The 16,692-nt window shown below is 33.6% G+C and overlaps 1 protein-coding gene across 4 annotated transcripts in view; it reads left to right on the top strand.

The window, feature by feature from the left end:
- Positions 1 to 16,692, top strand: part of gria2a (glutamate receptor, ionotropic, AMPA 2a) — an 85,897-nt gene that overhangs the window by 56,527 nt on the left and 12,678 nt on the right. For all 4 annotated transcript variants that reach the window (XM_005170897.4, XM_005170896.3, XM_005170898.5 and 1 more), the window contains 9 exon segments: positions 4,813 to 5,009; positions 5,161 to 5,214; positions 8,285 to 8,443; positions 8,578 to 8,745; positions 8,832 to 8,936; positions 14,729 to 14,836; positions 14,916 to 15,122; positions 15,561 to 15,928; positions 16,382 to 16,580. In XM_005170897.4, coding sequence (XP_005170954.1) covers positions 4,813 to 5,009; positions 5,161 to 5,214; positions 8,285 to 8,443; positions 8,578 to 8,745; positions 8,832 to 8,936; positions 14,729 to 14,836; positions 14,916 to 15,122; positions 15,561 to 15,928; positions 16,382 to 16,580 — 1,565 coding nt within the window.

The following is a 16,692-nucleotide window of genomic DNA, read 5'->3' as shown; positions in this document are numbered from 1 at the left end:
TGTGTTTACACACTGCATGGAAGCTCATTTTCAAAAACCCATAATAAGGGCTCTTTAATTTTTTACAGAGAAACATAAATATATATTTCTGAATTACAATAAGTATTGTAAAAATCCTCACAATATCTTAACTCCATCTTGAACATATTCTCTGAGCCCTTAGCCAAAAACTTTTTGTCAGTCTAAGAATTGCTGCTATTGTGAGGATGTTATCTGAATGTTAGCTGAGTGTCCATTATATGTGCTACATCTCTGGTTTGAGGCGGCAAAATAAATCTCTCCCCCCAGACCTAGATATGAAATCAACCGAGAGACACAGAGAGAGTGAGAGGAGGAGAGATGTGCAGGAAAGGAGGGAAGCTAAAGAGAAGATGAGTACGAAAGGGCAAATGACCAAAAGAGAGAAGGCTGAAATAAAGAGAGCGAGGAGAAGACTTGATAAATGAAGGAGAAAAAAAGTCCCAAGGGGGCCTCTAGTGCAATAAAAATACTCCTAATATCAAGGTCTCTGGGTGTAATTTGGAGTGGAGGTTGATTAAAGTAGAACAGTGGTTAAAACACAGAGAGCAGTCGTAACTGGGATCCAATCTTATCTAAAAAGACGCAGTGAAGCTGGTGAACGTGGGGTTTTAAAGCAGTTACATTTTAGAAGTGTAATTAAAAGCTAGAACAGGGTGATGAAACATTTTATGAAGATGTTTGATATGACCTTGCACAATACTATTACTTTAGTATTACTTTTTTATTTGACTAAAGTTTAACTTTCTCTTATTTTTATTTGATTGTAGCACAATCATCATGGGAACTAATATAATAATAATAATAATAATAATAATAATTAGATGAAAAAGCTAATCTAAAAAATAAATGTGATTTTTAAGATTTTATCGATGATTAAATGTATGTTTAAAAATTATTAAATGTATGTATGAAATGTTTTGCCATGCATGTATTTTAGTATCAGAGATTCAGGGCTCTATTTTGACGGTGCATGTGCAGAGCGTTTTTGCTAATTTAAGGACGGGAAATCTGCCTTGCGCTGTGGCACATGGTCTAAAAGGGTTGAGTTTATTTTCTTAATGAGTTATTGGTGTGTTTTGAGAATAAACCAATTAGAGTCTCATCTCCCATTCCCTTTAAGAGCCAGCTGCGTCACGCCAAGAACGCATTCGCTATTTACAGGACGCAAAGTAAATCTAAGTGGAAAAAATGAGCATTTCACAAGCAAACAGTTAACAGTTGACAGTTTTTTAACAGAAAACTGTTAAACAGAGCATCTACTGCGTGAGAATGAGAGATAATGGAACTACTTTCACATTCGCTCTTGGATAGGGAAACCTTTAAGCACAGACATCACTTAGCCTATAAATAATTAATTACGTTTGTTAAGCGAAAAGATTTGTTTCAAAACTATTTCCAAATTCAGTTCTAATTTCCAGCAAACGAATAAATGATTAATAATAACAAAGTTTGGTCAAAATACTGAGTTATTTCCAAATACACCTGCTATGCCCTATATGGTCTAAAACCTGACAGGTGGACAAATCTAAGCTTGTTTTTAATGAAACAAATATAAATATGGATATAATAAATAATACTGCTAATAATAATAACATTATACAAAAGTAACTTGAATTAACTGAAAAAGCCTCCCGAGATGAAGAAAGTATGAAGGCAGTGGTTTTTAAATTCATGTAGGCTAGAAATTAATATGTTTTGTAATATTTTAATCATTTATATTTATATAATATATATATATATATATATATATATATATATATATATATATATATATATATATATATATATATATATATATATCCTTAATATATTATATCTTTTTCATATGTAAAGATATTTGCGTATTGCATCTTGTGTGTAGTATGTAAGCCAGGCGCACTTTGCGCCAGACAATAGACCGACTTTGTTCTGGTCTAACGATCAGACTATTTACAGTTTCTCAAAATAGCAACGCGCCAAAACACGCCTGCTTTTTTAGACCAGAACGCCTATGGGCGCACTTTTGAGCGCCAAGCCTAAAGTAGTAAAAGACTATTGCGCTGCGCCTTGCGCCCCATTGCGCCGGGTGTATGATAGGGCCCTCAATGTTTTGAATAATTATAATTACATTTAAACTTTATGTGCTGATAATATATATCCAATTGATATATGAGATAAAAAAAATATTTAAATGCTCTTTTGAGGTCCATAAAGAACATGTTGTTAATCCTCTATTCATACAAAATATGTTTTTGCTTTAAAAACAACAACAGACAACCGAATGAAAAAAAAATCAAGATCACGAGACATAAGCTGAAGTAGAAGCATTCTAAATTTTCTTTGTAAAAAAAAAATACTTTAGAGCTCATGTCTTAATCTAGAAGGTTTTTTCTATGAAGAACAATGAGCCTTTTCTCATTTATTATTGTTTCTAAATATATCTGTAACAGTATTTGCATTCATGGAGCTTCATAACAAAATGCTACTTTAGTGTAGTGAACTATATTATCTGAAATTTGAACACAATTATATTATATTATATTATATTATATTATATTATATTATATTATATTATATTATATTATATTATATTATATTATATTATATTATATTATATTACTGCGCCACTGCTTCGCCCCATATTATATTATATTTTATTATATTATATTATATTATATTATATTATATTATATTATATTATATTATATTATATTATATTATATTATATTATATTATAATTGTTTCTAAAAATAAAAATGAAACACTCAAAATGACATGAAACTCTGGAAATGTGGATAGCGTGGTGACGCAATGACCTTAATCGAACTGAGTGGTATAACATGTAAAACAGAATCATGTGTAGAACATTCAAAAAGCAACTCATGTAAACACCTTAATCATATTATTGTCTTATTCAGATGAAGGCATCTAATTAGATTAATGATGTCCAAGTAAACATAGTGAGTGACATGCAGCAACAAAGCAACAATTCATTTAAAAGAGCTAGCAACTTCTGCTGATCTCTGCACCATTGGTGACTGGATGTGGGCATGTCCAGCAATGCGACAAAGTCAAGAGTTTATCAATTTTATACAATTAAACTTTGACTTTTGTGAGCACCAGCCAATACGAACATCAGTAGAGGTCACATAATCCTATCTCTGCTTCTCCACCACACCAGCCAGTTGTATTCTCTGTGATGTACACAGGCCCGCATTTGCTACAGATAAATAGCCGCGATGACAGAGCACACTTCTTGTTTATCCTGGTAATTAAAGGTGCTGTTTGTACGTTTTTGAAGTATCACACACCAAATGCGCACATTTGCATGTTATTTAAAGTTAAACTATTCCGATAGCACTCTGTAGAGCGGCAGAAATATGAACAGTGTCCTGAGTCATAGCTGGGCACCGCGGACAACCGCGGATTTGTGGCGTCATTGTGCATACCCTGATAGAAATCTATTAGAATTCTAAAATGCAAACCCCTTTTTGACTCTTCCAATGCATAACAATATTAAAATATATTTATAGATCTTGAAGAACATGCTAAGTTAGCATACTTGATTATCTGAAAGACATCTCTGAAGCCAGTTATTCTGCTTTGAAAATATGTGTTTACCTTGGTGGAAAACACAGCTTATTTCATTCCAGTCATAAAGCCTGCTTCAATGTTTGTACATTCAAAAAGACATTCAGATTCAAAGGTATTAAAATTAACATAAGGTGCTGCTTATTTAGCAAATACTACATTGTAAGGCTCAATAGTCAGGTGTGCTTGCTTCTGTTGGTGTTGTCAATCTGGCAAACTGCATGTGCATCATCTGAGAAGGAGGGGCTGTGTGGAAAACACCCCTCTCCAGTGTTTTAAATTTGGACAGCAATATCTAGTTCAACCAATAGGTGGCAATTATACATACTCCACCTTGTATGTACTGATTCTATTTTATTTTATTTCTTTTGAGTTTTTCCCTCCACATGTTTATTTTTAGCAGCAAGCATGCTCAAAACATTTATAAACATTATCTAAGCAACTTCAAAGTAAGAACGCCCACAAGGCGACACAGGGTGAAAGGAGCGTTTTGGATATGCGTATAAAAAAACGGTTGATAGAAACGCCAAGATGCGCATACATTTTGAAAATGCACAAAAAAAAAAAAAACATGCGCATTACTTAGTAGGATAAACTTTTTAATAGATAAGTAAAGATGCACATAAACTGCGATGGAAACACTTTTACTGAACAAATTCCAGTATGCGCAATAAAAAAGGTCATGTGATTTTGTTATACCATGTGATGAAAAAATGTGCACGAATGGACAATCCAGCTAGCTGAGCACAATGTAAAACATCTGAAGTGTTGCTTTGCTCATTCTAAAACATCTCAGTATTAGTGTTATTTTAATATTAATAACCTCTAGAATCTGCGTTTCACACCTTTAAACACCATCGCGTGTTCACTGCGTGTCAGGAATGCCTTCTGAAGCGCAAGTCATTTAAAAATTGAGGAAAAGATTCACGCAGCTTCTCCTACCGCAGCAAATTCCATTTTTATTGTTGATATTTGGCTCTAGATTATCAGGAAGTGATGATTTTGTTCACTTTGACTCGTTGGATGAAAACGCTGCTTTATTCGCACATCTTTTATGCGATAATCCAATTTTACACATAAAGTTAATTCGCATTTTTGGATGGAAACATAGCTAATGTTGGTGTGAATGAGGCTTTAGAAGCGAAATTAAAGCTACAGCAGATTAAAGAAGAATCTGATGTAGACGTTTGATGTGAGACATGTGGGTGTGTCTCCATGTAGGTCTGTCGACCCTGCAGGCGGTGCTGGACACAGCAGCAGAGAGGAAATGGCAGGTAACAGCCATAAACGTTGGAAACCTGAAGGATGAGTGGAAAGACGAGGCATATCGCTCACTCTTTCAGGACCTGGAGAACAAGAACGAGAGGAGAGTCATCCTCGACTGTGAACAGGACAAGGTCAAGGACATTATGGAGCAGGTGAATGGCGCACTAAGAGCCCATTACTCCACACGTGTAAGGTCAGAGGTGTAGTTAAGGAATGATGGACTGCGTACACCTTTAGCATTCATTACGTGATGCTGCAATTATATTGCTCCTGTAAAATACTTTATTGTCTGCTTCCCCTCAGGTGATTACCATCGGTCGACATGTGAAAGGATATCATTACATCATTGCAAATTTTGTAAGTTTCTTTTTTTTTACTGATGTGTTTTACTGTTATTTAAAGAAATCATTAACATTATTTACTGTCTTCCTATTCCAAATGAAAATAGTTGTGTTTTTTTTTTGTAGAAATTAAAATATGTTAATTTTTTTCATTAAAAATGCTAATGTTTCTTCCATGATATGTATTCTGAGCAAGTTCAGAAATAACTTTTCCATTAAGGGCAATAATTTCACACCTGGAATTGATTTCTGGAGGCATTTTCCTATGTTAATAAGGTCATATTTTATAATTAACTTTTTTAATTAAATCCATCTGTGTTGTCATTTATTGGTGACACATATATGGTATTTAACCAGTTACTTCAGTCTGTCAGAAAATTAAAATAAATGACTGTCAATAAAATGTTATTAACAAACTGATAAAAATTGTTTATATATTATTAAACATTAAAAAATCAGGGACAATTATTGCTGTATTGTGACAAAAATATTTATGTACTTAATGTTGTAATAATAATCATTATTCATTTTGATTAATAGAATAAATAAATAAATAAATAAATAGTTCAGCTGCGTAATCTTATTATTTGTATAGGGTGTTCATTTTGACATATTTTTAATAAAGTAACTTTACTCTGATTAGCATTATGTAAAAAAAAACTCATAATCAGCTAGATGAATTATATTTCAAAAGGATAGTATTATGACATTAATGTTATCATTTTAGCTATGATCTTGTTATGTAGTGGACAACTAATTGCAATCTCAGATTGGACAAAAAGCCAATTTCCTGAATGTCTGTCAGCTTTTTTTTCTTCTGAATGAATTCAATTTCCTATATAACCACTGCATTGTCCGAATACTAATGATAACTCAGTGCTGATGTGCCAGAAACCCAAGAGCTGCTTTGTTGTGAATCCTGTTTATGTATGTATGATTTACAGCAGAGGTGACCAATCCTGTTACTGGAGATCGACCTTCCTGCAGATTTCAGTTGCAATCCAAATCAAACACACCTGCCTGTAACTATCAAGTGCTGTTCAGTTCCTAATTAATTGATTCAGGTGTGTTTGATCAGGGTTGGAGCTGAACTCTTTAGGAAGGTCAATCTCCAGGAACAGGGTTGAGCACCACTGATTTACAGTAACTAAATCCTACATCGATTTTCTTGTATGGAATACACTGCTTTATTCAGAAGCATTCCCTATTGTATAATCGCACCTTAGTAATTAGTAATTGAATATTTTCTTTAGACATTTGTAGTCTGCTTGCATAATATTATGATTTTTAATGTTTTTTATTTCTGTTACATTTTTATTTTACTTACGTTTAGACTTTAATCTGAAATTATATTTTAATGTGGTACATAAACACCAAGATTTCATAATGATCAAGACAAAAAAGATTGTCTGCCATAAATTAATTTTGTAAATCAGGGATTTAATGTTTTGAAACAAAAATGCTGATAACAAAACAAAAGACAGTAAAAGAAGATTTAGAATTATTTTACTTTCTGTTCAACAAAACCACACTATAAATAAAATAATAATATTAAAACATATTTAAATGCTCATGTGAGAATGGCTCTTTAAAGGTCCACAAAGAACACATTGTCAATTCTAAAGGTCTGTTAATGATACAGAATGTGTTCTTGCTTTACAGAATATTTTTTTCAGCTGAAGTTCTTTTAACTTGAACATTTTTTGTATATTTTTAAGTGCATGATGGTCAAACATGTACAATGTAAAACGCAATGCAGACCTATGCAAAGAAACACTTTAGAACTTACTTCTAAACCTAAATGTTTACGCTTTTCCTAAAATCATATTTTAAGTGTTTCTCATTTTAGATTGTTTCTGAATATGTTTGAGACAAACCTGTACAATATTTGCTTTCATGTTACTTAAAAAAAATTGTAATTACTTTTCGTTAAGGTTTTATTAGATGTTAATGTATGAACAACACTTAGCATTTATTAATCATACTTCAACATTTATTAAAATCCAAATTTACGCTTAGTAACATTTATTAATGCAGAAGAACTAACAATAAACACATTTATTAATGTTAACCAAAATTAATAAACTCTGTAATAATTGTAAACTAATGAAACATTTATTGAAATGCAACCAAAACATTACCATTATGTCGAAACTTTGTTCCAGAATTCCTTTTAACCTCCCTTTGCTCATATGCTTATGGTATGTAGAAAAAGAGCACACTGATGAAAACAAAATCTGTACAATTTACAGTAAATAAAACAGCAGTTGTGGTTGTTAGTATTTTACTGTTAAAAACAATACAAACATTTTTAATTTCCATGGTAAACATTACTGGATTTCATTTATTTATATTGTTAATACATCAATATTTTGAGGTACCAACATCTACACATCATATCTTTTGTTACACAGACAAAAACACAACCATATGGTGATCAGAAAGTCATATATTGAACCAGTCCTCATATCAAACAACTTTTCCCACAAGCAGAGAAACATACTAATATGTCGCTGTACACTAAAGGCTCTCAGTGGCTACGAAACACCATCATGCTAACATACAAAATTAAAGTAATGCAATATAATAACAATAACATTATTTATCAACATTAGGTGTAACATAAAACTCTAATGTACATAACTGATTAGAAAAAAAAAACAAAAAACACCGTAATCTCAGCAAAAACAAAAAGATGAGTGTGACGCATGGAATTCTGGACAAAGTCAAAGTACGGTTATTCACTGTGCAGTACATTAAGAGCACTTGCTATTAACAAGATTATGGATTTTAACTGTATCCTTTTTTACATTTTTTATCATTAAAATCACAAATGTTTTTACCGTGCAGCTTGAACATACTGTCAAGTGTCTCCTTTTAGTTACGTGGACAACAAAATATAGTGAATGTTTTGAACATTACTGAGTAAATAATAACTATGAGTTAATTTTTCTATGACCATACATTTTTTTTAATAGTGTTTATCGTTCTATAATAAAAATTTGTCATAATAACAACACAACTGCAGCTCACAGTCCAACATGAACTTTGTAATTAAAAAGTGTGTGTCTGTGTGTGTCTTTCAGGGCTTTGTGGATGGAGATTTATCCAAGATTCAGTATGGAGGAGCGAATGTGTCTGGATTTCAGATTGTGGATTTTGATGACCCGCTTGTTGCTAAATTTGACCAGCGCTGGGAGGCTCTGGAGGAAAAGGAGTATCCTGGAGCGGACAGCAGAATTAGGGTGAGCGAGTGCAAATATTGAAATTATGCTGCAGTAAAATATGCTGCTGACAGCATTTTTGAACGCAATCCTAATTATTATGTCTATCATGATACACCAACAATGACTATTGCTCATATTTGTTTACTTCACAGTACACCTCCGCTCTCACATATGATGCTGTGCAAGTGATGACAGAGGCGTTTCGCTTTCTGCATAAACAAAGGATTGACATCAGTCGCCGTGGCAACAACGGAGACTGCCTGGCCAATCCTGCGGTGCCGTGGGCTCAGGGGGTGGAGATTGAACGTGCTCTTAAACAGGTCCTCTGCCAACACATTATCAATGCCTGTTTTCTGTGTGTAAGAACTTCTTATTATGATTTTTTTGTACACATTCATTTGTTCAGGTGCGTGTGGATGGATTGACTGGAAATATTCAGTTTGATCAGTATGGCAGAAGAGTGAATTACACAGTCAATGTCATGGAGCTGAAAAACAGCGGCCCTGTGAAGGTAACACTGACTTGAAATAAATTTTGCCATTCTTCATTAAAATAAGTCCTTTTTATAGGGATGGGAAATGAAAATCTGCATTTAATGGCATTTCAAGTTTCTGTGTTCTTTATTTAATCCATTATGATTATTGCACCCTTTCTAATGTTATTAATAGTTATTAGTTATAAATATATGGCAGCTAAATACTGAACAAAGCAATACTTTTTTGATAGTTTTACATTTTTTGTGCATAGCTACAATACTATTATCTTTGATAACAAATATTAATATTTATGTATTATTTTTGTTATTTTTATTTTGTCTTGTTATTTTTATTCCATTGATTGGATCAAAACACTGCTTTTATCAACATTGTTGTTTAAAATGTGTAATAAATAAGGCTGCACAACATATCGTTTTAGCATCGATATTGCAATGTGCACATCCGCAATAGTCACATTGCAAACATATTGAAGAATGTTGAGTCTGACTCATAGTTAATCGGGGCCCTGTTTCAGAAAGGTGGTTAAGTGAAAACTCAGAGTATGTTAATCCTGAAATGAGAGAAATTCTGGGTTTTCCATTTCAAAATGGCAGGTTTGTCAAACTCGAGAAAGCAGGTTAAGTCAAGCCTGTTACTGAAAGAGAAGTAACTTGTCAGTTACCGTGATAACTTACTCTGTTCACCCTACCTGGTCAGGAGCAGGTTTTATTCTCTAAACTCTGAGTTTCTGTTGGTCTCCTTCCTTTTTTTAAAGCCAAAGCGGTATTTCTTGCCTAAGCCTTAGTCATTCATTGCCTATATTTCAGTCACACAAATACCTACTTTTACATGTATCAAAAAAAAAATAATAATACAGCAGTCACAATTGTTTTAAAATAAAATACTTTATTTTGTATTTTGAAAATACTAAAAAAATACTTTTACAAGGGAGCATTTCTTCACAAACCATCAATCAATAGGCCTATTTCATCAATCCCTTCACCATGATTTTGTCTTTCATTTTAGCAGAAATATGGTACAAATTTCATACAGAAAGTCCTGTCTTGAAAATGATCTCTTTATGTAAAAACCATGTAATGCAGATAATGAGTTGGAATATAGTACTATATCTCGATTTTGTTTCCATTCATTGCATGGCCAGTGAAATCTTTTAACAGTCTTATATTTTAAAAGGGTGATATATGAAGAGATTATTTTATTTATTATTTATTTATTTTTGTTCAATAAATGTACTTTTTTTGCAACTGAAATGTTCAATACTTAATGTAAATCATGATTTCTAAAAACTACTAAAATCTTTTAGTCATTTCCATAAATCATAGTTTTTTTTTTTTTTTTTTTTTTTTTTTGCAATTGTACTCTTCAATGCATGTTGAACATAAAACACGATATCTCTCTAAAAAAAAAAATCAGTTTTTGCAAATAAACTCTTCATATACATCCTACTGCGGTCATGTAACAGAAGTCTGGAGTTTTTGACCAGTCTGTATAGACTGGAGTATTATTAAATATTTGTGTCTCATATACTGTATTGTGCCTCATTGACATCTCTTCATTAAATGTACACTGCATCTGCAGATCATCTACTGGCATTTGAAACGGCCTATGAAGAATTGTAGGAATTGTCACAGTAGGACTTATTTGTATTTTGTTTGATTTATTTGTAGATTTTTTCAGTTCTTCCTTAATTGTGAGAATCCCAGGTTGCCCCCTAGTGAACAGCAGTACACAGTCTTTACTTTAGGTCTTTTTTATTTCTAAAAGTCCTCTGCATTTCCACCTGCAGCACTGAGACTGATAATGATTAAGTGCTGATAGCTTCACATCCTGTTCTTAAGGACTAATATTTTATTTAATCTCATTTATCAAGCAAAGATGCCGATGCCAAATTAGACACTATACTGCCATTATATATCACTGGTCTTAGCATTGTGCAGTATACTAATTTCAATGATTGTTTCTTTTGTTGCTATTTTTTCAGGCAATTTCTTAATGTGTGTTGCGAAATTTCCATCCATACTCCCAAGCTTGTTTAGGCAAATAACTGAGAAAGCACCAATTAGAGGCCAAGATTTCTCAGAAAGTATTTTACAGTATTTTAAAAATACAATATACAAGACACTAAAGCATTTTGATACAAAATATTAACCCATTTTCATAAACCCCATCAAATACAAATAACTAAATTCTCTTTTGTATTTGAAATATATATTTGAAATACATGTATCAGAAATACTGCCCATCCCTGGGTACAAGAATGGCTTTTCCTTTTTTGGGAAAATTACAATAACTGTAGATTTAATACCATAGTTTTAAGATTTAACTTTAATCCTACTGAAAAAAATAAATAATTACTTTAAATTCACTGACCTTTGACAGGGTCATGTACTGTAACTGGATTAATGGGATTATTACTCTTTCTAAAAACTATTTTTAGTACTGCTTACATTCTAAATATCATATCAACCTCTACCAATTTTAAGTGCACTTTTAAATCTATTAAAAACTCAATTTTAGAAATGATCAACGCTCGTAAAAGTGGGAACCTTAAATTAAACATTTCCACTGAACATTGAGTTAAGGTTATATGCAATCTTGTTTTGTTAAATTTGTTGCAGCAACAGTAGCCTATTTTGTGTAATTTAATACAATTACATCTGAAATAACCTAAAAATTACGGCCAATTCCCCACTTATTTAAGTGAAAAGTCTATAAATGTCACACATTACATTACTTATTTTTTTATTATACTTAAATATTTAAATACTTTAAATATTTTAAATGTAAACTTGCATTACCTTTTTCCTGAGCTAACAGTCTCTGTTTTGCTGATGCAGTGGTGTTGCTTTTTTTTTTAATATACGGCCATATTTGCTGTAACTTATAAGTTAAGAAAAAAATGCTAATCTCTTTTTTTCAGATGATGCCATGTTCACTTGTAGTATCTGCGATACATTGATAATGCCTTTTTATAGTTGCAGTATGTGCCCTTAACTGAATTAGTCTACTCAGACTTGATTGGCCTCAGATCAGCTGTTCTGTGTTTTTAATCTCTCTGTACGTCAACTCAGAGTTCAAGTTTAAACTCCAAGTTAGTTGAACCTCCATACTGAAACAAGGCCCAGGAGCTACAGAATTGTATTTAATCACTGTATTCTTATGGAATGTATTTGAGTTATGCAAAAATAAATGGTACTAAGATTTTTTTTGTCTTGTTTCTAGTCCAAATGTCTGATTATTTTACTTGGCCCACTTGCAGATATTTAGCTTGTTTTAATGAAAATCTTCTGATGGTGCAGTACAGAAAACAAAACAATATTTTTACTTGCTCTAAGAATTTTTTGATATTTGGACTGGAAACGAGACAAAACAAAGTAAGTAAAGCATTTTTTTTTTCTATTGAGGTTATTCAATTTCTGTACCTGAATACTGTTAATACTCTTCAGAAAACCATCAAATTTAAACTATCTTGTGAAACGATGTTCATATCACAATATTTACTACAGAAAAATAAAATATCGCAAATCCAGATTTTTCCAATATCGTGCAGCCCTAGTAATAAATATTAGTATTTTATTGTGCAGTAATTAATGCATTTTCTATTAAGCAAAGACAAATTCAAAGTGACAATAAAGACATTCAGAAGATTAAAAAAATTCTGTTCACGAACTGTTTTTAATGGGAGAATCCTGAAAATAAGCACAGTTTTAGATTATAAGTTTCTTTAGGTATAAAGGAGAAAAACTGTTTCAATTGTATTAAGCAGCATATTAAAATATTTCTGGATAAGTTGGCGGGTCATTCCGCTGTGTCGACCCCTGATTAATAAAGGGACTAAGCAGAATAGAAAATGAATGAATAAATATTTTAAAATGCTTAAATTAAAAAATACATTTAAATAATTTAAATGTTATCTTAAATTATAACATTTTTATTTATTTTTACATAAAAAATATATTTTTTAAATAATTACTAAACATTTTACGTTTTAAACATTAAACGTTTTTAATACAGCTGTCATGATCAACAGCAATCTAACCGCCATAGATTGCTGGAGAACAATTATTTTCACTCAGGCTACAAGTCTGTCACCATGTGAACTACAACTCCCTTTAGGCACCACACACACACCTGTCCAAGTTCTCCATTGATTACACACACACACACAGCTGGGAGCTACTAAAGACTGATTACATGGACCATAGCACTTACATTCAAAGACATTGCTTAGTCTTGTTGGTACATACTCTGTAACATTACGAAGTGTTTTCAGTGTTTAGTGTCTCCGTGTTTTGACGTGTTTCGCCTCGGTTTATTATCCTGCCTGCCGCCTGTATCGGCCATTTGCCTGTTATCTGACTGCTTCTGGATTTCCCTGTAAGTTACTGTTAGTGATGGTCAAATTAAGCTTTCTGAACCAGTGAACCATTCTACTCAAATTGTATCGGAAAAGGTTTGTTACTTGAAGCTTGATGAGAACCTCTGCTGGCTAAAGTGTGGGAGATCACTGTGTTGCAAAAATGTCAAACATTCACAACTGACCAACTCAATGTAGTAATACAACAACAGTAATATAAACAAATTATTCAATTAGTTGTTTTGTACATATAAGGTATGTTATAGCACCGACGGCTGTAGTAAAATCCAAGGTTTTCAAAAGTATTTACGTTTATCGTATTCCAACCGGTTCTACACGCACCCACTTGTTCCGAGCAGCGATCTAACCGACAAATCCTGCATGGGAGGAGAACACTCTAGAGGAGGAGGCTATGGGTGTGAGACTTTTTTGATGCACTTGCCAGCCCTCCATTACACACTATACTACAATATGGAGTGGCCTTTTTTTTTAAATAGTTGTAAATAATATAGTAATACACTTTAGTGTGGTTCACAAGCTTTTTACTATGAATTACTTTTGTATTTTTGTTTAATTACTGGTGCGCAGGACCAGTGCAGTGCTTTGAAACAGCAGATATGTATGTAATTGATGCCTAATCTCTCGCTATACACTTTACTACATGTAACCCATGAGAGTGTTTAAACCTTTCAATCAAAATTCGAAGCAGTCATGTGGGTATAGACAAAAATTAAATTTCGGACATCACTGATCACTTGACTATGGTAAAACGAGTCAAGCTCCAGTACAACGCTTCACTGCGAAATGTATAGTTTCTATGATACATGCTTCGAAGCCTCGATGCACAACATCCCATCACTAGTTACTGTTTGCTCCTGATTATGACCATTGCTTGCCTGACCATGCTCTGTGTAATAAAGTACTGCACATGGATCCTCAACTCTGTTGCCAGCGTTCATCAGTTACAATAGCCTTGTTTCAAACTTTGGCATTTAACCATATCTAAACTTTTGAGCTCAAGAATGACTTTAACATATAACTAATTATTGTTTCAGACTCACTGTTTGTGGAACAGGTTTGTACAACCAGTAGAAACGACACAATATAAAAGACTTGTGACAATTATTTCACTGTGCACAGCCTTTCTCTTTTATCACATTCAAGGCAGACTACAAGCAGACAGCCTAGTTCAAACATCATTTCTTTTTTTCTTGGCACTGTTAACTCAGCTGTGCCACAGCACCACCTCTGAATATTGATGTAGAAAACCTTGCCAGAGTAATTTTAGAGTGTTCCATCCACATTTTGGAAAAATACAGACAGTAATGGGATGTTAACTAAACCAAATCTCCAAAAGAATGGATCTATATACGTTTTTTGGCAATTGTTAAAATACGCTGGCTATTATTTGTAATTTGTATTTTTTTAAATGTGTGCTTTTTTCCTCAGATTGGCTACTGGAATGAGATGGACAAAATGGCAGTGACAAAGTCTGACCTTTTCCCCAATGACACCATGGGAATGGAAAATAAAACGGTTATTGTGACGACAATCCTGGTAAGAGAAACTTCATGACGTTTAATGTCAAGAGCAACTGAAGTCTCTATATACCGATGTATTTGCCTGTGTGTTGTAGGAGGCACCGTATGTGATGCTGAAAAAGAATGCAGAGTTATTCACTGATAATGAACGTTATGAGGGATACTGTGTGGATTTGGCTGCTGAGATTGCAAAGCATTGCGGATTTAAGTATCAGCTGAGGATTGTCGCTGATGGAAAGTATGGCGCTCGAGATGCTGAGACCAAGATCTGGAATGGCATGGTTGGAGAACTGGTGTACGGGGTGAGGAGTAAAAACACACACTTGAGCAATGTCTAGATTAATCTGAATACATTTTAAAATGGGATCATTTATTGTTTCAATCTTTTTAACTGAAGTGATATATAATTTGAAATACATATGTTACATTATTATTAAACACACATGATTATTTTTAAATACCTAAATTTTCACAGTCGACACTACAAATACAATTCAAATGTGCTTTCAAATGTATCCATATAGAAAAATGTCTTTAATATGCTTAGTTTTTATAGGGCAAAATGCAATGTTGATGTGAATTAAACAACAAAACAGAGAGAACATAACACTTTAAAAGTATACAGATCAATGTAGACATACAGTCAAGATTACACAATCAAGAAACACTGAACACAATCTTCATGAGAGTTAGATTTTGTGTCTCCTTCACCAAATTCCTCTTCTTTTCACTATTGACAGAAAGCAGACATAGCAGTCGCTCCTCTCACCATCACTCTTGTCAGAGAGGAAGTGATAGACTTCTCGAAACCATTCATGAGTCTGGGCATATCCATTATGATCAAGAAACCACAGAAATCCAAGCCGGGCGTCTTCTCTTTCCTGGATCCACTGGCTTATGAGATCTGGATGTGCATTGTGTTTGCCTACATCGGAGTTAGCGTTGTGCTCTTCCTCGTTAGCCGCTTCAGCCCTTACGAGTGGCACACTGAGGAGTTTGAGGATGGGCAGCTGGGCCCAAGCGAATCTACCAACGAATTTGGCATCTTTAATAGTCTGTGGTTTTCTCTGGGCGCTTTTATGCAGCAGGGATGCGATATTTCACCAAGGTTGGTGCATGCAGTGGGCTGCAGTGTGGGGTTTGCTTTCGGCTTTGTGCATCAACACATTTTCCCACTGATGCCGTGGTTTGTATTTGTTCACACTCCTGCAGTTCTTGCTTCAAATCCATTTCCATAAGGAATAATTTCGATAAAATACATGCATAAATAACTGTAACTTCATTGTTCGATGGATAAGAAGTAAGAACTTACACAGGATAAGGAATGTTTAATCAAAGTCGTGATTTAACCTTTGATTGAACATTTCTTTTGTGAACATGTATTCACCCGGTTGGGAAAAGTAAAGTGCACAAGGTCGCCGTTTCCTGCCCTCTTGGAGTGGTACCGTGTTTCGGCTGCATATTCCCCATTTTCTTCAAAGTGAAAGGGTTTCTTTTTTTCATTTACAGTAGCAACTTATTGGAGTATTTGTGAGTGGCTGACACTGTTTGCTGTGTGTAGGTCTTTGTCTGGCCGTATAGTTGGTGGTGTGTGGTGGTTTTTCACCCTCATCATCATTTCTTCCTACACGGCTAACCTGGCTGCCTTCCTCACTGTGGAGAGAATGGTGTCCCCTATCGAAAGTGCTGAAGACCTGGCCAAACAGACGGAGATTGCCTATGGGACACTGGATGCTGGTTCCACCAAAGAGTTCTTTAGGGTGAGTGGATCATTGTAGACATTATTATTTTTGCTTTTTTTCTGATATAACTGAGTTAAAAACCTTGCCCTGTCTGTGTAAACAAATGAGATATAAGCTAAGCTAAAGCGAT

Source organism: Danio rerio, chromosome 1, assembly GCF_049306965.1.
Source record: "Danio rerio strain Tuebingen ecotype United States chromosome 1, GRCz12tu, whole genome shotgun sequence".
NCBI classification, from domain to species: Eukaryota; Metazoa; Chordata; class Actinopteri; order Cypriniformes; family Danionidae; genus Danio; species Danio rerio.
This window is presented reverse-complemented; position numbering and strand designations above follow the sequence as displayed.